The following is a 23570-nucleotide window of genomic DNA, read 5'->3' on the forward strand; positions in this document are numbered from 1 at the left end:
CGCCCGGCGCGGCCCTGGCGCCCGCCCGCCTGGGGCCGGGGGCCGGGAGCGATGGATTTTCGGGGGAAGAAGTACGAGCGTGGCAGTAACTGGTCGGACCCCGAGGTGGTGGAGCTGCTGCAGCTGTGGGCCGACGAGTCGGTGCAGATGGAGCTGGAGAGCTGCTTGCGCAACCAGCACGTCTTCAACCGCATCGCGGAGGTGTTGAGGGAGAAGGGCATCCACCGCACGGGGGACCAGTGCCGGGAGAAGATCAAGAAGATGAAGCTGGAGTACCGCCGCATCAAGGACAACAGCAAGGCGCCCCGGGGGGGCCGGACGTGGAAGTTTTATGAGGTGATGGACCGGGTGCTGAACAGCCGCCCGGCCCTGCCCTACGGCCCCCTGAGCAGCAGTGTGATGGCCCAGCAGGTGCTGCAGGGCAGCATGGTGGACGGCTATCACCAGTTCGCCTCGTCTGCCCTGCCCTTCGGACACTCCCAGCACCCCGAACTGATGGAAATCAAATGTGAGGAGGTGAACTCTGAGCACTGCTTGACCCCAGAGCCCCCACCATCCATGTCTTACCAGCAGGGCTCCCCCGAAGAACATGAGATGGAGAGAGCTTTCTTGGAGAGGGCCCAGAACGACTCTCCCATCTCCAGGGTGGAGATTCCCATTGAAACCAGTGTTTCACCTTCAGGTAGGGATAGCCTTTTACATTCCAGCATCAGGTTTCTGCCTTGTTTCCCAGAAAGAGAGATTATTTCTGGTGCAGAGATAGACACCTGGTTTTTGCATTGACTTTTGGAGCCTTATTTTCCACATCCCAAAAAGCTTTAAAGTAGAAGGATGGTATCTCCATTAATAGTCTTCTGGCAATTCCTGAAACGTATCTTACTGCAGGTAAAGGAAATCTGAAATTTTTGCACCGGGCTAAATACTGTGCATGAAATTCTAAGGATTGTCATGTCTGCTGTAAGCTGGGATAGGCATTTGTGCTAGATTTCTGCATATAATGCTGACAGCACTTACCATATTGAAGTAGAGCTTGCATGCTTTTTGGTATCATTTGAACATTACCAGGGCTGTCTGCCGTCCTCATGCTGAATTGTATCAGGAGACCCTCTTCTTTCATGACTACAGTATAAACCTGCAGGTGAAACTTTCTTCATGTTCTTTTTAAATATGTTTTGGATTTAATTGTTTAGGACACTCAACAGTGAAGAATACTTGGCAGTAATCATTGCCTGGCTTTCCAAACCATTAATTAATTAGTGCTTGGAAAGAAGACATCTTTGAAAGCCGCTGGGAGAGACAGCTTCCCTGTTTAAAGGAAAAGAGACTTTTTTACTGAAACTGCAATTCACAGATTATTTGGCTTCCAAGAAAAACAGAATCTGGGAAGCACAGAGATTTGAAACCAGTTTAGGACAGGTTGATGGAAGAACACAGCATGATCATAAAGAGGAGAGATGATAATCARTGTGAGGTTAATTTTGGAGATCGGGAAGAAGTTCTATGTCATCTTCACCATGATGGTTGTGCAGTTAGCCAAGTGCACTGCTGGCAGAGTGGACTGACAATCATTAAAGTTAATTCAGAGGCTGAATACTGAACTAGTTCAGTGGTTGGCAGCATAACAGGGAGCCCAATATGTGAAGATAAAGAAAAACATACTTCTTGCAAACTTCAAGATGTGCCTGACAGATCTTACTTCAGTTTTCCTGTAAAATTTCACTGTAGATAGTCTGGTGTTTTCTACAAAGGGTAAARGAAGGCAGCAAGCATATTCACACTGGTTTACTTGCTTCACATTTAATTTTTCTTCTTACTTTTGAATGTTCACAGGTTTCAGTGAGCCCAACATGGCAAACTCGTCACGGATCCAGAATGTGGTGCCTCGGCCTGGCTTCTCCGCCTTGCATCGTCTGAGGAAAAAGCGGAAAGGCCAGCGAGTGAAGGACCCGCTTGACGATCTCTTGCTGAAGACCCTGACGTCTCAGCGGGCCATGGAAGAGCGCTTTTTGCAGATGGAAGAACGACGGTTTCAGCGAGATTTGGACGTGGAGGAGCGCCGGRTGCAACTGGAGCAGCGACGTTTTGAACTGGAGCGGGAACATGAGTTTCGCATGTTCAGTGTTTTTGCTCAGATGCTCAGCATCCTAAAGCAGAGCCACAATGGCTCTTCCTCTTCCCTTGCGATGCCTCGGGGTTTGGACTTCAACCAGGCACTGTCTGAAATTGCTGGCATGGCAGGAGGAGGTGGCGACCTGCAAGAGGCCAGAGCTGTGCAGCCAGGTCGGCCCCTTGCTGAGCGGAGGATTGACCTGCACGGTTTCTGCAACTCCGGCGAGTTCCAGAGGAGCCCCTACCTCTCTGCTCGAGGCAATATTGCCAATATTTTTCGTGGCTCCACAGAGGAAGGGTACAAAGCTTATCATGCTGACAAGTATGATGAAGACAAGAACCCCAATGTGAGTGAGATTCTTACAGTATTTATGTGGCTTTCTTGCTAGGAAAAAAACCCTTTCTTAGAGATTTGCTGGCAGATCTGCTTTTTTTTTTTTTTTTTTAATCTCACAAATACATGTTGGGTCAACCTTTGTTTTAGTAAAAGCAATGAAAAGTAGCTGTGCAGATCATTTATCAAAGATAAACATTCTGTTCAGCAAAGGTTTGCATGTTCTGGTTTTCCTCTCAGAAGCTAGTAGTGGTAGCACTCCTTCAAAGGTGGAAGAAATCTGCAGGAACACACAGAACTCTTCTTCGTTTTACCTCATCACTTGTGCTGTCTGCCGAAGACTGAGCTCTGATTATCACTGGTGATGGTGCAAGAAATAAAACAACCAAGTAGCAGACGTTTAGAAAAAGTGTTGTGTTTTTTTTTCTAAGCTAACATTAAGAACTTTTCCTGCCTGTTTCTGTTTTGCTATTCACTTGTAAGTAGCCTGTCACACACCCCCTTGTGGCTCAAACGCTAAGTGTTCATAATTTAGAGTAAGTTATGATTGAATAAGTATAGTAAATATTAATAATGATTTCTCTGTGGATTATTTTTGAATAGATCCTGCATTCAGATACCAAACTACTGGACACTTTAAACTGTTTTATTATTAGCCCTGACTTTAGTCACAATGTGTTGGGAGCTGAAAACTAGATTTTTAAAATAAAAAATACAGCAAGATTTTCAATACAAGGGGTGCATTATGAGGTACAAACTGCCTTTTCTACTAATTAGTGTTCATATAGGAAGTAGATTTTTAAATAAATACCTAAAATCAGAAGTGCACTTTCGTAACATCATAAATGTGCAGTTGTTTAGATTTCCTTATGTATTTTTTGCCCAATGTCTTCCAATAATAAAAATATCTTAACAGATTTGAACTCTTCGAGATTTAATGTACTGTTATTTAAGCTGGGCAAATCCTAAGCCTGGAACCGCAGGATCACCTCTCCAGAGAGGAAAACTTAGTGTCTTAATCACTCTTCCTGACTATATGTTTATGTGTTTTTTCAGTGAATCACTGGAGTGGAATGGTAATGGCTGACAAAAAAGTGTATACAGATAAAGAAGTGTATCTAAACCATTGCTTAAAACTGATGCAGAAGTGTAAACTTCATTTTTTTTCAGAATTGTTTAGATTTTTTATAGTCAGATGTATACCAATGAGTGAATTCAGGATTAAATTAAACGTATTCTGTAAAGAAGTATAAACTGTTAGTATGTCCTCATTACAGAGAGTTTATTGACTAAGAAGCTGAGCACCTGAGATGATGTATGCAAGTGCACACACATGCACATACATGTGTATACATCTTTAGTTATATATGGTGAGGTTTATATGARCTGTGTTTTGACTTTTCCTTGGTAACCTTTTCTGAGGCAGTTTAGTGAAGAGATAGCTAAGGTGAGGTATGTGCACGTTTATGTCTATAAACAATATGTTATTTTTTTTCTAGGGTATAATTAATTTTGGCACCAGTGAGAATAAACTCTGCTTTGACCTGATGTCTAAACGGGTAAGTCAAATTCCAAAAAGAAATATAGAATGTGCTGTGTAATTCTTCCTCAGTGTTTATGCTTTCCTTGACTTATTGCTGTTGCTCAGATTTCTCTGGTAAAGTTTTTTCTCGTTAGTTTTTTTATTTGTTGGAAGTCACTTCTCAGTCCAGCTATTTGTACGTTTCTTTATGTTATTTTTCCAGAAGGATAGGAATAGAGGTTGTTTTCCCCTTCATTGTGGGTTTGCCTTTGGGGATGTTCTTGGCTCACAAAACTAAATGAAAATAAAATGCATTTTATTTTCTCCTGCTGACAGTAATTCATTTAATACAGAGGTTTTAAAATTAGTTTTGAACTCCCTTTAGTTTCAAGGATCTTCAGATCTTGGGACAGAGACAGTTGACTCCATCCATTATAAAGTTACACAGTTTGGACATCCAGTTCTGAACTTATCCAAAATTTGAGAGGGTGGCAACAGTGAACTGTGACATCTCTTGAATTCTCTTGAAATCCATTAAACTGGATCAGCTGCTAGTTGGTTACTTTGTTCAGTTGCACCAGGGAAAGGCATGATGCAAATGGCATAACTCAAAAAAAAAAAAAATCCGAAAGAAAACAAAAGCACTGTGCCTTAGAGAAATGTTTCTTGATTTTCATTACAATTTCTGGCCAGATTCAGAMTCCTAGGTAGGAATACTTCAATTTTTCCTACCTGCAGTTGTCTGTGGGGAGGGAAGGGGACTCAGTTTCTGGCAGTCAGTCTCTATGGTTTGAAGTTCACTGTTACTCCCATTCCACCAAYTCCCACCCTCAAAATGTTCCTTGTTTTATTTCTGCTTGCCACGCCACTGCCTCGGGGGGATGCTACCCCACCACTCGGCCTTCCAGCTAAAAGAACAGGTAAGGCAGAACTGCTGCCTGGTAGCTGTGCACAAAAAAGGTGCCTTCTAGGGTGTGTAGGTTTTACCTTCCTTCATTCACTCTGTCCTTTCCCCTTAAAACTAACATAAAGTCCGCAGTAAGTAGAGTATGGGGGGAGACAGTAGTCAGTTGCATCTTAATTAGCCTTATTATGAAAATAAGTTAAAAATTCATCAGCAATGGTCAGATGAACCATCATGCTTATGGCAACAAAATGAATAAAGATACTGTTTCCAGCTTCTTAATCACCACAATCTGGAATTACAACATGGATTTACTGAATGCAGTATCACCTGGGATTGTAGGAAACCTAAGTTCTTGCTATGGGGGACAGTAAATACTTACTGTTTCCACTGAATAAAGTAGTGTATCAGATTTCTATTTTTAACTTTTGACCCTTAAATTAGAGAACATTCTATGGCATGAGATCTCTGATATTCTTCATTTTGGTTGGCCCATCTGGTTTTCTTAGCCCTTGCAGCATTACTTTTGAGGATTCTCATCTTTATTATAGCATAGTAATTTTTGGCCAAGTCTGCTGATGTGTTTTGTGTTGCATTCTCTAGACAAGTTTAGGAGAGAGAACTAAGGAGGCACAGTTCTATGCTGCATAGGCTTCAAGAGGCATCTACAGATGAATAAAGGAACTTTAATCCTACAATAGCAGGTTGTAATTCTGCATGGGATGAGGACAGTGTCATTGAACTCCAGAGCCTGGCACAAGTTACCCAAACACGAATACTGAATGTTGTGTTTTTGTTATTATGTGATAAGCTTTCACAYGGCATGTTAAATTTCCCGCCTCCTTTGTGGCTATCACCTACTTATTTCCCCACYCCCCCCTTTTAATGTCAACTCATATATTTGGTTGTCGTCAAATATTTGGAAGGTGCCTTGTACATGAAATTTATTTATTCCCTTTCTGTTTATGCAAAACATCCTCTTTTCTCTGCCCTGATCACCAATGTGCTTTCCCTTGCAACTTCATAGAACTGGATTATATGAAAACCTGATATTTACAGCCTTAAAAATATTTTGATAAAAGTATGTATAATTTTTCTGAATATAAACATAAAATGGACTTCAGAGCTTGCTCACAGTTCAGGTGAATCTGTCTTTGAGACCAGAATGAGCTCCTAATAAGGAACAAAGTATCTGCCTTGGGGAGGGCATTCAAGAAGATACTTGTATATTTCTCTTATCTTTTGAAAGCTCCTGTTATCTTTTAAAACTTACCAAACTTGGCAGAATTACAGATCTGAAGGAACTGCAGTAACTTGGAACAGAGACGTGAATTAAAGCTAGAATTCATGAGAAAAAATCCATCAAAAGTTATAAAAAGAAAATACGTATCTGACTGTAATTCAAAATCCTTTCTGTCTCTTTCTGACAATCTAGACCTGAGCTTTCATGATGCTAGAGCTTTCATGATTGAGACTTAATTCCTAGCTGAAAGCTGTTGTCTTCCAAACTTGGGTGAGATGATCCTTGGGACTCTTCAGGTTGCTTCATTTGGTTCAGAAAGTCTTTTGCAGGCATCTTTTTAATGGACCTCCTTTGTGTTGCCTGTTTTGCATCCTTCTTGTAGATTTCTGTGCAGCAAAATTTTACTGCGTTAATTTTAATTGTCAGTGGCTTTCTAAATCCAGTTTTAAGGCTGTTGAAGTCTGTGTATTTGTGTGTGTGTGCAGGCAGGTGTGTGCCTGTACCTGGATTCTGTCTATTTCCGTGTTTCTGATATCAGCGATTGTGTTTTTTAATGTTTCTTCTTGTTGCTCCCAGCTGACACAGACTGATATGAATCTCATGGAGCCGCCACTGCTTCAGTATCCTGATTGGAAAGGACATATGTTGTAAGTCTTCTCATTTCCCTAATGCTTCTTTTTTTGAGTTCTTGTCTGATAATCGATAAATACAAAACCCACTTCTGCTGCAGTGATTAGTTATAACTTTTCTAGGTCATTTAATCATCTTTTTCTTTCCAAAGCTGTAAACTGGTTACCCTACCAGCTCATCCAGTTAAAAATCCTCATGTGTGAGAGAAGATGCTAATTTTCTAAAGCAAACACAATGTTAAAAGCACTGTATATGTTAACAAGTTAGGTAACTCAAAACAGTTCTCTGAAATATAGTGAACACTTGGGGACTTTAATCCTTTTGTTCTATGTCTTGATTAAAGCTCTTCAGAAATGCATGTACGATTATAGACATTATCAGTGACACCTTTGCCATGTGTAAAAGTCACATCTATGGCATGAGCCTGAACTATCCTGTTTTCTAGCTATATTCATCAGCCTTTACTGTGCCCTAGCTTTATTTTCCTGAGATGTGGACCTGGGGCAGCCCAGCCTCTTGGAGAATAAGCTGAATCGATATTTGCTTTTGTGTCTTTCTCAGTTTACGGGAGGAAGTGGCTCGATTTTTGACCTATTACTGCAAGGCCCCTGCACCTCTTAAGGCAGAAAATGTGGGTAACCCACTTTCCATTGGTGTCTCTTCTAATGTATTGCCATTTGTTGTCAAACAGTTTCATCGTATTTTTTTTAAACAAATGATTAATTGTAAAATAATAGGCTTTTATCATGCATATGAGAGTTGAATCATAGCCATTTTACTAGCTTTTGATGCACGCTTCAGATAACATGCTTCAGTTTTAACTTGTATTTGCCTTATTCTTTACTCCTGTGTCCCAGCTCCTCATACAGTGCATGTCRATAGGGCTTTATGTTTGTATCTCCTTATCCAGCCCTGGGACCTACCATGCCTGTATCCCTCAGTCTTGACTAAGAGTGCCTGTTGTTCCAGCCTAGTTTAATTTGACATTGTTCTGCTGTTGCACCTCAGGACAAAGTCAGTAATTGAGCTAAGACTAGTTTTATTCTGTAAAAAAAGATATTTTCAGACTTTGTGACAGGGTTATCAGGAAGGCATCAAGACCTGAGTCTCTGCAGGATTTGCCGACTTGAGAGAGATGCAGGTTGGGCTCTGGTGCACATGCACGATAAGGGACTCCTGCTTCCTGCTGAATTCTAAAGGCAGCAGGAGAGGGTGCAGCAGTTGCTCTTCTGGCTGCAATAACTCAGCAGAAGCCTGTACTTCACATAAACTGAAGTTGTCGCTGATCAGTTTGCAGATCAGTACCTCCCCAAGGCAGCAGATTGTACCTGATACTTGGACTGAAACTCATGAGATCTGTGAGCATCTGTTTTCTAGAAGCAGGTGTCAAGCTTGCTCCTGTATGAGATAGCAGTTTCCACTTTTGCACAAATTCAGCAGGAGGTAGGCACTGCTGTTACTACAAAGAGAAGATACCACAGATTAGCTGATGAAAACTACTTTGCTTTTCTAGCAGTTCAGAACTGCTCTGCAAATGTTTTCCCTACTTAAAATCTACTCTTTCACTAAATACTGTATTGCTTATTAGAAACAAGAAAGGCACAGGGACAAAGTGTCTCTGAAGCAGAAGAGAGCATCAACGTTATCTCTGGTATAAGTAGGATTTCAGCAGGAAAAGATTGGGAACCTCTGTGCTAGAAGATTAGGGAGAGAATATATTTCAGTGATACTCAGCAGAAATTATTTTTGAAGCATTCTCCTTCTACGGACAGATTTATCGCTAGTCTCTCTCTTTCTTCTACAGGTGATTGTATTGAATGGTTGTGGCTCTCTGTTTTCTGCATTAGCTACAGTCCTTTGTGATCCAGGGGGTAAGTGGATGATTGGGAGATGTTTTTAAAGTTTATTTTTGTTGGAAAATTATATAAATATTGTTATATATTAGTATATTGTTATATATTAAAAATAATAATTTAAATATTGTATGATGAAAGTGAAATAGTGGAATTGGCATGGCCTACTGTGAAATTCTTGTTTCCCGCAACGTTGTATTGTGAAATTCATCATTTCCCCAGTCTATAGATCTCATACTTTGTGTCTTACCTTTTCTCTCTTCACTGTTTTGGTGGTACTGTGTTTTTTTTTGTTAGATTAACTGTGGGCTATACACACGTTTGCTGGGATACTGAGAATGGGTGTTCAGTGTCCCAGTGCTTGCAAAAGATAAAAAAAAWTGATGTAAAAAAAAAGTGGGCATGAAAGGGTAACATTAAAATGCTTCCAGAGGGCATAACTGTAAAAAAGAGCTTTCATGTTTAGCTGAAGTGCTCTAGAAGAGAGAGACAGACTGTGACCTGTGGATAACTAGCTTTGTTTTCTTGGTTTCAGAAGCTGTTCTGATTGCCACTCCCTTTTATGGTGGCATCACCCAGAGTGTGTTTCTATATGGTAATGTCAAGCTGGTGTATGCCTATTTAGACAGTAAGGTAAGAACTGAGGGAAAGGAATACGGACCTTTGCAGCTAAAAAATAATTGTTASTAAAGGTGCCAAGCTTTGGGAACCTCTGAAACAGTCCTCAGGACAAGGCTAAACAGCAGCCTGTGGATGTTTTCACAAATTATTGTTAGGAAACTGGGGCATATAATTTTCAAGAAAACTATTCAAGGCCATAAATCTGGATTCCAGTCTTATTTCTGTCTTGTATCTTACTCCCACTAAACATGTAATAATTGCCCTTGAGGGGAAAAAAAAAAAAAGGCCATAATGAGCCTTGGAGACAGAGCTATGTACTGTCCGACTGAGGATAGTCCCAGGAGTGGAAGAGCACATGAAGATCTTACATTGTTTTAGTTATTCAAGGATAACCAGAGAATTCCGTATGTGTGGCCAGTCTACTATAAACAACTCTTTTATTTTATTTATTTATTTATTTATTCTCTCTGTAGTATAAAAGGATAAGAGGATGGAAGCTAGGTCTTTGTTATTGAATTTTATTTTGTTTTGGGAAATGTTTCTCAGGGGAATGGCTCATGGCAGAGTCTGCTGAAATAAATTGGTCTTTTTTTTTTCTTTTTGGTGTCTTTCAGATCACTGGAACAAGCACTCGGCCTTTTCAACTTACAGTGGACAAACTGGAAAAGGCCTTGCAGGATGCCCGGGCAGAGGTGAGTGCAACTGAGCTTCGTATTACCAACTAAGTCTACAATGTACTTGAGTTGACTGGTCTGAGAAGTGGCCAGAAGCCAAAAACATTTTCAAAACCTAGCACCTGACATTCTCATTGTCCATATAGACAAGCTGAGATCAAGCTGCCTGCAAATCCCATTTGTACTTGTGGCAGACTACTTAGAGGCAGTTCTAGGAGGGATCCTAAGGTGTCATATTTGTCTAATTTTGGTCACATGACATCATTGCAACAGCAGAAAGGGTAGACTGGGAGTGCTAGGCTATTCACAGAGTACTGGAACCCACTGATATTGCAAAAATGTGTACTTGGGCATGCTGTAAAAAGTAGGGACTAGCTAGGGTTTCTCCTTCACGAAGGCCAAGCTGAGTTACCCAAACTGACTGCTGCTACGCAGTAGCGTAGATGAATCCAGTAAGACCAGCATGAGTGTTTGCAGGAGGGAATGAGATGCAAATCTAGAAGATAAATGCAGATGAGAATTACCTTTATGAATATTTAGTGTAAGTTTTGACATTGTCCTGAAACCCTGTATTAGTTTTGCTGCATCTTTAGATCATTGCTGGCTCTGACATCTCCCAGCCAAACATGCACTTTGGATGTGAACAGTTTGCATCCAGGTAGCTCAATTGCCTGTCTTTCTTGCCTCATTCATGGGCAACCTTCACTAGTCTGTTACTTCCCAACTACTGATATAGCTCACAGGAACTTCTCTTCCAGACTGAGGAAGTTCGAGAACATTTTTCTTGTAAATAGGTTTAACTATTTACAATGATCGTGGCAGACTCCCTCTCTTCAATACCATAGGTTAATTCTACAGTATATCCCTCAGTTCACTTTGCATTTTGCAAAAAAGACTTAATCTATAGCTAAAAATTTTCTCTGTTTTCTCGTAAAAGTCTAACCTTTGAGGTGAGATGTCATGGTGGGAGCCTGAGTTACTGTGAGCTTAATGAGAGTCTTGCATCTCACTAACTGCTCTAGCAGGTTGAAAATTTGTCCTATGATGCATCTTCTCTTACTATTGCACTTCTTGTGTTCTACAGGGTGTCACTGTAAGGGCCTTAATTCTTCTGAATCCCCAAAATCCYCTAGGGGACATCTACTCCTTGTCAGAGCTACAGGATTACCTGGAATTTGCTAAAAGGTATGTCRGTTTGGAAGGCTGAGATATCCTGAGTCAGATGCAGCTTTCAGACTCTGGTGGACTACTCACTGTCCGTTAACTTTTCTGTGAATATTTTTTAAGTCAGGCAAACAGTCTTGTTCTTCACACACAGCAGTGGGCTTAAGAGAGGAGAGGGGAGTGGTGGGAACAAGGGAGCATGGACCATGCAGTCATTTGGAGTGGCAAAGCAAATTACACCAAGTAGTACAAGTTATATTTATTTTTTAGGAGTCCTAGCAAACACTGTGGTGCTGTGCTTCTTTAGTAGGAAACTGAGTTCCTTTTCCCACAGTTTTTCTGTATGTACATACAAAAAGAAATATATGAATATGGGTTCCCAGCTTCATCGTGGATCACTGATACTCTCTGAAGTTTTGTCCATTTTGAGTAGATGATGATACAACTTACTCTAGATAGGTAATGCATAGGGAGTTAATTTTCTCAGGTGCATTGAAAATGGCTGAAAACTTAGTATATGGTTGCAGTGAGTGACAATTAGCTGGATATATCTCAGATCAATTCAGTATACATGTAACAGACTTTCTAAGTTCTGGAAAATTGCTTTTATAATCATCAGTTCTGCAAAATTTCGTGTCCCTGTTCTTAGTATAAAGCAAGTCTTTCCAGGGTCTTGAATTTGTCTTTGCTTCTAAGCCAGAAGCAGCATTCTTTTGTAATTTCTATTTTGTCCTTTTGCAGACATGAATTGCATGTGATAGTAGATGAGATCTACATGCTGTCAGTATTTGACGAATCAGCCACGTTTCACAGTGTCCTAGGCATGGACAGGTAAAATCAGCTCCTACYTCCCTGGCCATCTTCCAGTGACAATTCAACATGATGCCTTGCTGAGAACTTGTGACTGGAAGTTAAGTCATGAGCGAGCAAATTCTGAATCTGCCTTACATTGACTTTTTGTAGTTTCTGAATGGCAAATGCATTTTGTCAAGTGCAATCTAGCAAGGAAAAAAAGGTAGTTAGTATTTTGTTGTGATAAATTTTTCAACGTGTGCTTCCCTACTTGCTTTTGACAGTTCCAAAAACCTGGAAATAAATGTTTCATTTCTTGTGAGTGATGCTTTCCTTTGCTACCTAAACATTATTACCTCTTTCCCATGTTTCAGTTGATATAAAGAGTTTCTGTTGCTACTTACTTTCTTTTTTCATACAGTAGCCGCGGCATCACTGTGTTACTAAAGATTTGAGAATATGTTTTATAAGGTATTGATTTAATGAGATGAAAAGTTTTGCAAATCTCACCTTTTAAAATATGCTTTATTTTCTTTTCTTTCTAGTTTTCGCCAATGGTGCTATCTTTCTTTTTGTGTTCATTTGCAAAGACATAAAAATATATTTGGTTAACTGTTAGCTCAGTAATGCTGAGGAAGAACTTCATCTTCAAAATACTGCTGTTTGAAAGAAAGAAAGTTCATTTTAATTCTTGGAAAGTATATTGGTAGGGGCCTGATTTTTAGCATTGAATGTACAAATTTTATATGTGCAGGCTTAAAAGTCATGCAGAAGATTTGTGTATGAAATATAGTACTTGATGCAGGCATCTGTAGATCTGAAATATTTAAAAATTGTGTCTAAAACTAGTTCCCAGAGTTCCTAGCTTCTAAAGTTAGGTCATATTTGAGTTTTCCCTACTTGACTGATGTTCCTTGCTGCACTGTCTGTCAYTGTGTAATGCTGCCTCTCTGTTTTTGCAATGCTGCACTGGTGATCCAAAAGCTTCAGCACCTATGACACTAACTGCCCATCTGCATCCTTCTACATACAGATTACCTGATCCACAGAGGACTCATGTGATGTGGGGAATAAGCAAGGTGAGTGTTGCTTGCTGCTGTGCTGGGGCTTCCCAACAGGTACGATTGGCCTGGTGTTCCTCAAGTCCCTTGTGCTAGAAAGAACACAGCAGTAGTAATAGGATCCCAGTCTTTGTATGTAATAAAGTAGTCTGTCTGTGTTTTCTGCAGGATTTTGCTGTCTCTGGGATTCGCTTTGGTACTTTATATACAGAGAACCAAGATGTTGCTAATGCAGTGGCTTCTTTGTGTTATTTCCATGGGGTTTGTGGACCTGTCCAGCACAAGGTTGCACAGCTGCTTAGAGACAGAGGTGAGTCAGTAGCTTAACAGATGATCCTCTGCTGTTCTGTGTATCTCACTACCTCTGGGGATCCTGTCCCCTTACTTTCCCAAACTGCCTCTTGTTTGTACAGCTTAATTGACAGTCTTCCATAATCCTGAAGCTGCCCATGTAACACATGGCTGACAGTTCTACAGAAAAGGAACACTTCTGCAGAGCTCCTCATGAGCAGAATTAGAGGAGAGCTTTGAAGAAGTTTGATAGTCTTTCATACAGAAACAGTTAGTGTTGCATAGAATCAGCTGAGCAGAAACAAAGAATACAAGCTTGTGGGAAGAGGGAAACGGAACTGGATTTCTGGCTTTGCCCTGGTTGGCATGCTAACAATCCGCAGCAACTAAGAGCAATGAATATAGGGAAACTTCCTCAGAAAAGTAAAGAGGATGTTATTTTTCACAGACATGAARCTACTAAATAGTTCTTACCCCTCTTTGTTTTTGAGGCAACAGAAAGCAAAAAAAAAGGAAGGTGAAATGGAAAAGGGTGAAAAGGAAAAAGGCATTGTGAGTGTTCTGGAAACTTGTATGCATCTGAATTCTTATTCAGTTTGCAATTTTTTTCTCTGTCTTCTCCCTCTGGTTAGACTGGATCAACCAGGTGTACCTGAGGGCCAACCATGCCCGCCTAAAAGCTGCCCATACGTATGTAACAGATGAGCTGAAGACCCTTGGGGTTCCTTTTCTCAACCGCAATGCAGGCTTCTTTGTCTGGATTGATTTCCGAAAGGTTGGTAGTCTTAAGAAAGGAGGCTTCTCCTGGGATGAGGGCAGGCACCTGGTGAAATGGAGCCTAGAGGAAAGTTTAATATAGTGATAAACATCTTGTTAAAGCCTCATCTGTTGTCTTGATGAGCAGAGGGAAGGGCTGACTAGCGTTTCTGTGTGTGCTCTTCCTTTAGTCTGTCTGTGCATTTCCCTCCTTGCAGGAATCTTATCGCTCTCAAGCCACTTTCCTTCCCATTTCTTCCTTTGTATCACAACTGCTGTACTTCAGAGGTAAAAGGTGTCTCCCCAGGCCTTCGCAGATCTCATGGGAATCACAGATTCATGAGGATCTCAATGAGTTGGCATGCGTGTTACTAACCTCTGGCCCTTCTGCTAACTCTCCTAGTACCTTAGGACAGGAACATTTGAGGAGGAGATGCTGCTTTGGAGGCGTTTTCTCGATAACAAGGTCCTGCTGTCCTGCGGTAAAGCCTTTGAATGCAGTGAACCTGGATGGTTCCGCATTATCTTTGCTGACAAAACCCATCGACTACAGTTAGGTGAGTAATGTTTTCTTCTCTTTTTCCTCCTGACAGAATTTCTAAAGTACCGTTTCCTCCTCTTCTTAATCCTAAGCTGTTCTATTATTAATATCCTCTTTTCTTCTCTATTCTTCTTTCCTTTCCTCTGCTCCTTCAAGTTTTTCCGGATCTGACAGGGATTTGGAGATCCTTGTGGCTTAATCTAATTCATTAGTGTTTCTCCTCCTTATACCATGCAGGTATGCAGCGGATCCGCAAAGTTTTGGAAGAGCGGGAGCAGGAGATCTTGGCTGAGGCAAAGGAACAGCCTTGTCAGTCAGATCAAGATGGCAAAACAGATAGCACAGATGAAGTCATTTTTGTATCCCGCCACCAGGAGCCTACCTGTGCTGGTAGCTCCAACCTTGGTGACCTCATTGGCCTCCTGCAGCAACAAATGCGTTCCTCTGACTGGCTACAGAAAAATACAGCAGAGCAGTTTGCACAGGAAAAGCCAGAGATCTATGATGTGTTCAGCAAACTGGTGGGGAAACAGTAGGGGTCAGTGGGCCTTCAGGGGACTTTCCTGAGCAGTGACTGACCCTGGGCCCTTAACAGCTCAGCACTGACTTCCAGCAAATAATATATTTTCTGTATAGCAAGAAAATTACTTTGTAAAACTCATCCTCTAGCCCCTGTTTGAGATCTCTAATTTGTATTATATAGGCGCTTTCCTTGGATTGGGGTGAGGGTATGGAATGGTGGGGGTCTTGTTCGCTTGCTACCCCCTGTCCTGCTGCATCATTGTATTTTGTATTTCATTTCTAATGAATATGCTCTTAACTCTCTTATAAGGTCCTGTGGTGTCATTTTTTGTGCTGCTTCTTAATTTCACTCTTTCCAGAAAGACAGAGACTTGAGATTGTTAAAATGTTTTATGTTTTTCTTTTCCTGAATGATGATCAGAAGTAATTAATTATTTCAGTGCCAGAAATGACATGACTGCTTTCTCATAGAGATGTTTTTGATAGCTAGAATCCAGTGTCAGCCCTGACTTAGCCCCRGCTAAGGGTGAATAAGCATGTATATATGTTCAAATGCATGGGTGAGACTCCTAGAACTATGATTGTTTAATCTGAGTTCTATAAAGCTTTTCAGTTTGAGTTCACTGGTTTCCATTCTGATCTCAGATCGGATAGTATCTAACACCCTTCATTGGTAAAATGCTCGCAATTGTTTCTATCCTTCTTTTTGTATTCATATAAATAAACAGCATCTGATAGCTTCTTGACCTACTATGTCCACCAAAGAGCTAAGAACAGAGAGGTCACTGAAAGCAGAAATTCTTTTTACAGCCGCCTTTTTCTTAAAAATTTGTTCCTTCTGGTTAGCAGTGAGGTATATTGGTAGGACAGTGCAGAGAATGCGTCTTGTAGCACAGTACTAGATGTACCTACTCTAATTCACAGGTTTTTACAGCTTCCAAGATGGCAGCTTTCACCACATTCAGCATGATAAAAGCAAATGTTTACCTGGTCTATTATGTTTGCCAGTTTGCAGGGTAATTTTTTTGATTAAGCAAAATTCTTCAGTTTCATTTCTTTTCTTTTTTTTCCTTCTTTTTCTTCTTTTCTTACATTTTCAAGGATTGCCTATTTCCCGTAAGATGGTGCTAAATTATTTTAATTGGAAAACATCTTTGACTGATATAAAACTGTTTAATTTCTGGTACGTTAAAATTGTATGTATTTTAAAGGAAGCTAAACTGTTTTTTCTGCATGCATATTAATGCAGGGGCCAAGGAACTGACCATGAGAGGTAAATGTAAGTGTGTCTTTCTCCTCTTGTATTTTGCTGGCAGTACTTCTAATAGTAATCAAGTTGTGTTTCATCTTGATTGCATTTATGGAACGTGTTTAAATAATGAATTAGGGAGATGATAAAATTCAGATTAAATTCTACACTATCAAAACAGTTGGAATTTGCTGGTCACAAGTGAAGAGCTATCTTCTACTTTTCTGACCAAATCTCCAACATGAAAGGCAAGAAAAAAAATCCTCAGTCCCATGAGATACRTGCATCCCACTTAGATTTCTTCTCACTGTAGATCATTTAGGTGAAGGGCAGTACTGAGAGTCAACAGAAAATTCAGATAATTGTTTGGTTCAATCTTCAAGTAAAACAGCTTTACAATTATTTTGTGAGGTAGGATGTCAATGGTTAATGGCTCACAGTGGTACCATTGTGGTTCTGTTGATTTTGTTCTTGCKTATTGTAGATTTGGGCATGGGGACATGTCATAATGAGTGACAAAAGCATAGGTCATAATCCAAATTACCATGGCATAGGTAGCAAATAATTAATGCAATATGCTTATGAGCCAGCTGCACTTTGGTGATTAACAGTGGAGAGCTGCATGGACCACAGGGATGGAACATCGCAACAGTCACTCTGTAGAAGATAGTGCTGAACTTGGCAGCTGTCAATCAGTCCATCTCCCAGACACCATTAGTAAGCGGCAAGCTTGATGAGAAGATTGGTAAGATGAGTGTGGGGATAGTTTGTATTTGCTCTTGAGTGTCATAAAGAAAGACAGGTCTCCTTAAGGGAGTGGGAAGTGAAATGTGCAGCAGAAGTACAAATGGACATATAGGTTTGCCCCTCATTTTTATGTATCCCAAGGACTGTCTGAGCAACAAAAATTTAGGGAGAAAGCTGTCTGAAATGAAGACCAAGGAAAGACTTTACAGGCATTAGTTTAAGATGTATTATTATAACAAAATTAATCCATTAATTACTCCTAATTTTCTTCTGGTGTTCTAGTCATTTCCTAGGGTTGGAGTATGTTAATGCACAACTTTCACATGTTTTGTTTTTCCCTATAGATATTTACTGTTCAGAAAGCAGGTTTATTGTACTGTCTTTGAGCAGTGGCTAGCAAAACACACCTTTGTAGGAAAGAGAGTGCAACAGATTTTCAAAATCCTCATAGCGAACATAATATGGCCCAAAGTCACTTCCGTCTGGGTTTACTGTAACTAAAAATAAAAAGAAGACAGAAACACACTATTGCATAGGATATTTTTCTTTTCTTTTCTTTTCCCCAGGTTTAGTACCTGTCTGAGAAGCTCTCATTGGGGACAGMATGTTAGTTTGATCACAGAAACTCAAAATATAACTGGAAACTGAGTCTGAAAGAAATGTGATATTACGAGTCTGCTATTGGAATAGACATGGTTTGTTTTGACTGTACAAAAGCCATACATTCAGAAAATGGCCTTTACCGGTTGAAGTAAGCAATTGGAAAGTACCGAGTATATCTATTTGGGAGTTAAAGTAATTGTTATTTGCTGTAAGAATATCCTGACACAAAAAAGCTTCTATTCAGTGGAATCCATGCAGGGGTTCTCATCCAGGATGTTTCCTGGGAGCATTATCCTCCCCAGTGCTCTGCCTGTAAAAATTTTTCATTTCCTTTACTACCTCCATGTCAGATGTTCTCTGTGTTCACTATCTCTCATCATTATTATTAATGTTCTTTCTGGTTGTGTGACAAATCTCTATAAAACAAGTGATAAAGAAGATTGATAGAGAAGATATGATTGAGGATTGTGTCCCCCCTGCATTTCTTTTTTTCCAGTTTGTCAAGCAATAGGCAAACAAAACAGTACCTGAAATGCTGAAACTGGTCAGATCTATATTTTTTTTAAAAATTCTGCATTTCACCTAAAATAAAAAATGCTGTTAACACTGTGCCTTCATTGCTTATGCCCACTGTAATTAAACAAGTAGATGATAAAATCTTTGCATAGAACTTTTGTTTTCAGGTTATCATTTCTGTGAGCACATAAAGGATCCTAGATGGTTTCACAGTCCTAGATCCTAAACTGTGTCAATGAATTTATTTGTTCTTGCCAGAAACTAGTTCCACTCTTTCTCCCTTTCTCTCTCTCTCTGAGAAATGTTCAGGGTTTTCAGGTCGGAAGTGGTAATTTCCTGTATAGCACAGCTTTCTCTCATAGAAACTTCTCTATTCTCTACTTCAGGTCTACCCTTAATGTGTCCATGCTTGTGGGAACTCTGAATTAATAACCTGTGTTACATCACAGTTAAGTGAACGGCTTAGATCGGGCCCAGTCTAGCTAARTATTTCTGAAAGAATATGCATGCTTAAGGAACGGATCTGTGAAGGTGAGTTTTTCCTGCAGAAATTGAATAGATTCCAAGCAAGACATCTGTAAGAGAAACTATTCACTAAAAACTCAGTAATTCTCAACCTTAACTGAAGAAGGGTAGCTGTTCAACTATACTGTATATTTTTTCAAAATAATTGCTGATACCTTAAAATAAACCCTTTCATTATTAGAATGTGTACAACAGAGCCTTATGTTGAGCTGTAACTGGGGTGTGTGTGTCCTCCACCCCAGCTTGTTACAACCAGTCTTGGGGCCAAATTATCATTTGGGATATTGATAATTTTTCTGTAGTCCTCCTCCAGTTACTTGGTTATGGAATTCCTGGGTCATTCTTCTGCTGTTGGCAGAATAGTGTTTAGTTTTCATCAGAGATACGATTGCATTTAAGGGCTGGATAAAATACCTTCTTCATGGAGGAAGAAACATGAATCACACCCCAAACATTTATGCATCTGAAGTATCAGGCATGCAAAATAATAAAACAGTTTTTGCACTTTTAATTGCCTATGCAGCTGTTTCTGTGAGATTGGCTCACCTAACAGAGGACTGTTTATTTCTGAAGCAGTTCAGATCACATCATGAAGAACAGCACAAGTATGGTAAACTACAATGATAAATGCCAAAATATGTGTATCTCATTTGAGAAAATCAGAGTGGCAAGATAGAGAAACTCATTCTTCACTCCAATTAATGCTTTATTTATTACCAACTTATATAAAACACTGGCAATTGACCAATGATAAGATTCTAGATTATCAGCAGCCAACTAATGTACTTTAGTCTGACGTGGTTATAAATATTCTATTTTTTGTCCTCAGTTTGCCAGGATTAGCTATTTTTAGTAAATAGCCAGTCGACCTTATCAGAATCAAGAATCAAAAATAGTCTGGAAAAACACTGCAAGGAAATGCTATTTTTAGCTGCTCTGTCTATTCCCTGCTGCTATCCAGCAAGGTCTGATTGCACAGCTTGTGCATGAGTGCTTAGTTATTCTAGGCAGATGCTTGTCATGACCTGTTCTGTCCCCAAATTCCTCAGTGCAGCAAATCAATTCAATAGATTAAAGATTAATTCATCTTCAAAATGTGACRTCTAAAGGCTTTAGGGATGGGGGAAAGTACACTGATAGAGTGCTTGTGTCTGTGTGTTTCTGTCACATTACAGTTTCTTTGAAGGTAATGCTTGCCTAACTGAATCTCCTCATGCCTCACATCCCTCAGTGGGAGCTATAGCAGCAGACCTCTGAAGTATATTACATTTCTTTTTCCTTTCAACTTGGGAAGGCAGTAGAGGACCTAGAGGTACAGACATGAAGCAGATYAGACTTTGTTGTCCTGCACCATCAGTCACAAAACAGTCACAGTGGAGGTGTGTGATGGACCAGCTCCAGAGACTAAAACTGTGCAACTGACTGCTAGGTACAGTTTATTAAGCAGGCTAATTATAAGCCCAGCTGATATAAATGAGGATATCATTTAGCTGTAAGACATAAACCGAAATAGTGAGGTAAGGTGATCTAGCTGTTACAATATCCTGCCTTGTCTTATACCAGATCCAAACTTTCACTTAGTCTGATATCTGGTAGTAGCCAGTATCAAATATTTCAGAAGATAAATATGAGCTATGATTTTTAGTTATGCTATGCCATACGGTGAAAATAGGGGGGTGGGGAAGATGTCTTCAAGGCCTTAGTATTCCCCTTYCTATGTGCCTTTTACAATCGTCTCCTCTTACTATAGATGGCATTTTCAGAATGTGCTGCCTCCTACACTGACTGCATAAGGTACCCCATAGTCACACATGCAACTGCTTTATGTGCAGGGAGACACAGAATCAGAAGGCTCCGTGACTGCTGATTTCTGTTCTGTATCCTGATCACCCTAGCAGAAAATACACGATGCTGTATGTGGCAGCAGGCAAGTGAATGGCATGATGTTAAAGAGCTTAAAGATGAAGTAATTCCCAGATGACTCCAAATGGGTCATATGAGGCAGGACATAAAAGAGCAAAGCAGAGAGAGAAGTAAAACATCTGATCTCTCATGTACATTTATAAAAATTGATAGCCTGTTATCCAGATGCTGATGAATATTTTTACAARCTATAAATGGCAACCTGTAGTCTAAAAATAGATGCTGTGCTGCGGACTTGTCTGACTCAGCTACAGCACTAGAATACAGACTCACTGATGTGGTTTCAGGGAAATCTCTATCAAAACAGACTATATTCTACATTTTTCTTGCTATTTTGAAATAAAATAGCTGAGGCTGCTTGCATTTCTTTCATTCTAAGCTCTTACTAAAATTGCATTGTTCCCCAAATTTTCCTACAGGGATGAAACTACCATCAAGCCTCCTTGAATGTTTCAGCTACAATTGATTTGATGCACTTTATTCTCCCTGGAAGAGCAGAGCAGCAGAGGAAGCGCCTGTGGGCACCACATGGGCTGGAGCACGCTGCGCTCGGCAGCCCCTGGCCCCCCCAGCCGCACGTGGACTAGCCAGTGTCCTTGTCACACGACACTGCTGTGGTGTCTCCCCCCCCCCCCCCCCCCSCCCTTCCCCGGCTCAGTCGCATCCAGGCACCATTCACACAGATGAGTCCCATTTCTGCAAAGACCAACGCGCTCATCCCAGCAGCCCAAGCACATGAATGGCACCCCTTTCGATTCATAAAAGTGGCAGCAGTCATTTCACAACGAACATGGTTTGCTCCAAATTATTAATGAAACTTCAGAAGAAGGATTCCCGCTTCTGATTTATGAATGAGGCAACTGGCAGCAATTTTGAGCTGATGGGCTAAAACCAAAAACTTTACATGCTCTAACAAACCCCGATAACTTGAGTTAGGGATGAGGAAAAAGCCAGCACCAGCTCACCAAAGCTCAAAAGGGACAAAGGGTGCTTCATCTGAAGATCTGTGAATCYTCTTTGTTGTTGGTTTTGAATATTGCCAACAAGATGAAGAATTTGGCAGTGAATCTGAGAATATTATATCACCTGCTATGTAATGTGCGTGAGAAGAATTTGAGAGAAAGCACAGGAACCACTGCAGTGACAGCATTTCTCCTCTCATGGGGGAGCACTGAGATGTCTCTGTGTGTACATGTGGAGAGCTTTGCAGAAAGCAGTTTTCCCAAGGGCAGTTGAAGTGAAAGAGAGCTAACCTATTGCTAACAGCCAGGATTGCTTCAGGACACTATACTGTGCAAAAGAGAGAGAGAATCAGTTTAGAGGTTTAGAGCAAATACCAAAAAACCCCATCCTTTCAGAAATATGTACCACAGGGTAGTATGCCATTGCCTCAACATTGTATGTAAAATATGAGTAAATTAAAATCAGTATCATAAAAACTGAAGAAAGGAAAAAACATTTCAGGTGAGCGGGCTGGCACTGTGAGATACAGATGATAAGATTCTTTTAAACATCCAAGAATAACAGGATAGGACCAGAGCTAGTCTTGTCTCCCCATCCTATGTGCTGTGTGTTGCTGGCAGCACAACGTAGGTAGCAGAGTGGAGATCCTGTAGGCCCAGAGCTCAGGCAGTTGAAAGGGCTGCAGTAGAAGTCAGCATGGAAGACTGTCACATAGCTCTGTGGCCACTGCAGTTTTCCCTGAAGACCTAGGGTTTTACCAAATAAAGGACTTGCTCTTCAACCAGTCCTTATCTGTCCTTGGACTGGCAGAAGATGAGACCCAGCAAACAGATGAGAACTGTGCACTCCCACAGGTAGGAGATGTGAAGTAATCCTTGCTTCTACCTCAGTGTGACTGGGTACAGCCAGGTCCTCTGCTGGAATTGGTCCAGGGAACAGGGAAAGGTAAAGAACGTAGGTGCCGTATGCAGGGATACTGCACTCCTATGCAAAAGTATCTGCCCTATGTTGCAGTATGCAAACCATTTTGGAACAAAACCAGTGTCTATTATTTTGGCATGGCTGGAATTTTGTGCAACAAATTTATCCATCCATTTACATTAGGTCAATCGTCTGTCAAGAGAGGGGCTGGTTCAAGCTGCTCTTGAGAATGGTTTGGGAAGGTTTCTTTCTTTCACTGAAGCGGTGTGATCCAACAGCGTGCAAAGCAACACGCCATCCAAGCGTGCTTTCTGAGCCGGCTGGGCAGTGAGGAAGCACAAAGTAATCCTGCAAAAGGGGCACAAAAGAACTGAATGTGTGCAGCGAATGCAAATGTATGGAAACACAGGGTGGTGGCAGCTCTTTGGCACACCTTTGAAGACCCAACTCGCTGAACAGGGCAAGCAGACTCCTTGTGGGAGAGGCTGGCCTCACTACTGGAACTGGGCAGGAGCCCAGGAGGCTTCAGTTGCCAGGGGGCTTAATCTGGCATGTTTTAGTGGAACAAAAGCCACCTGCAGTCAAGAAAGCTCCACAAAACTTAAAACAGATTTTGGAGGCTTTTCCCCATCTCTTTCAACCACTTTTTTTCTAAACTAAAAAGCTTATGGAGATGTGCTGGCCAGTGCTATGGGAAAGCAGAGAAAAGATTACAGTTGGTTTGCTGTTATGTACAAATATAACAGCTGTGGCTGTTTAGGACTAAAAGTGAAGCAGGAGAGATCACGGCATTTATCAGAAAATATCTGTAGTTTCAAAAACGCACGCTTTTCCTCGGGCCGGTCAGATCTCTCAGCACTGACGCTGCGCTGGTGGAAACCGTATGAGCGGGAGATACTGACGCTGGGGAAGCAAAGTGCTTTCCCCTGGAGCGACAGTCCCGCGCCCCGCTGCTGGTGCTGCCAGTGGGAAAACACTTGGAAGGGACGGAGCAAACAGTCCTCGGAAACGCCTTCCCGGGAGCAGGCTGCAGCGCAGCGCCCCYGCACGGCCGCGCCGCTCCCGCCGGCCGTTAACGGTCGCCGGCCGGTGCGGGCTCGCACCAC

General features: G+C 41.0%; 1 protein-coding gene across 3 annotated transcripts; it reads left to right on the forward strand.

Moving 5' to 3' along the window:
• The first annotated feature begins 20 nt into the window (after positions 1-20).
• Positions 21-15795, forward strand: ACCS (1-aminocyclopropane-1-carboxylate synthase homolog (inactive)). Of its 3 annotated transcripts, none has more exons than XM_026091908.1 (15): positions 21-682; positions 1831-2456; positions 3943-4002; positions 6689-6759; positions 7304-7373; positions 8547-8613; positions 9131-9228; positions 9831-9908; positions 10975-11075; positions 11796-11885; positions 12880-12925; positions 13076-13217; positions 13831-13973; positions 14358-14511; positions 14733-15795. In XM_026091908.1, exons 1-15 carry the CDS (start codon positions 52-54, stop codon positions 15029-15031), a joined length of 2676 nt encoding a protein of 891 aa, XP_025947693.1. In that variant the 5' UTR covers positions 21-51; the 3' UTR covers positions 15032-15795. The 3 variants fall into 3 exon arrangements, with proteins under 3 accessions (XP_025947693.1, XP_025947702.1, XP_025947711.1); XM_026091917.1 differs by having other exon boundaries at positions 9134-9228; XM_026091926.1 differs by having other exon boundaries at positions 21-508.
• Positions 15796-23570: the final 7775 nt, after the last annotated feature.

Source organism: Apteryx rowi, unplaced genomic scaffold (genome assembly GCF_003343035.1).
Source record: "Apteryx rowi isolate R43461 unplaced genomic scaffold, aptRow1 scaffold_122, whole genome shotgun sequence".
In the NCBI taxonomy this organism is placed as follows: domain Eukaryota; kingdom Metazoa; phylum Chordata; class Aves; order Apterygiformes; family Apterygidae; genus Apteryx; species Apteryx rowi.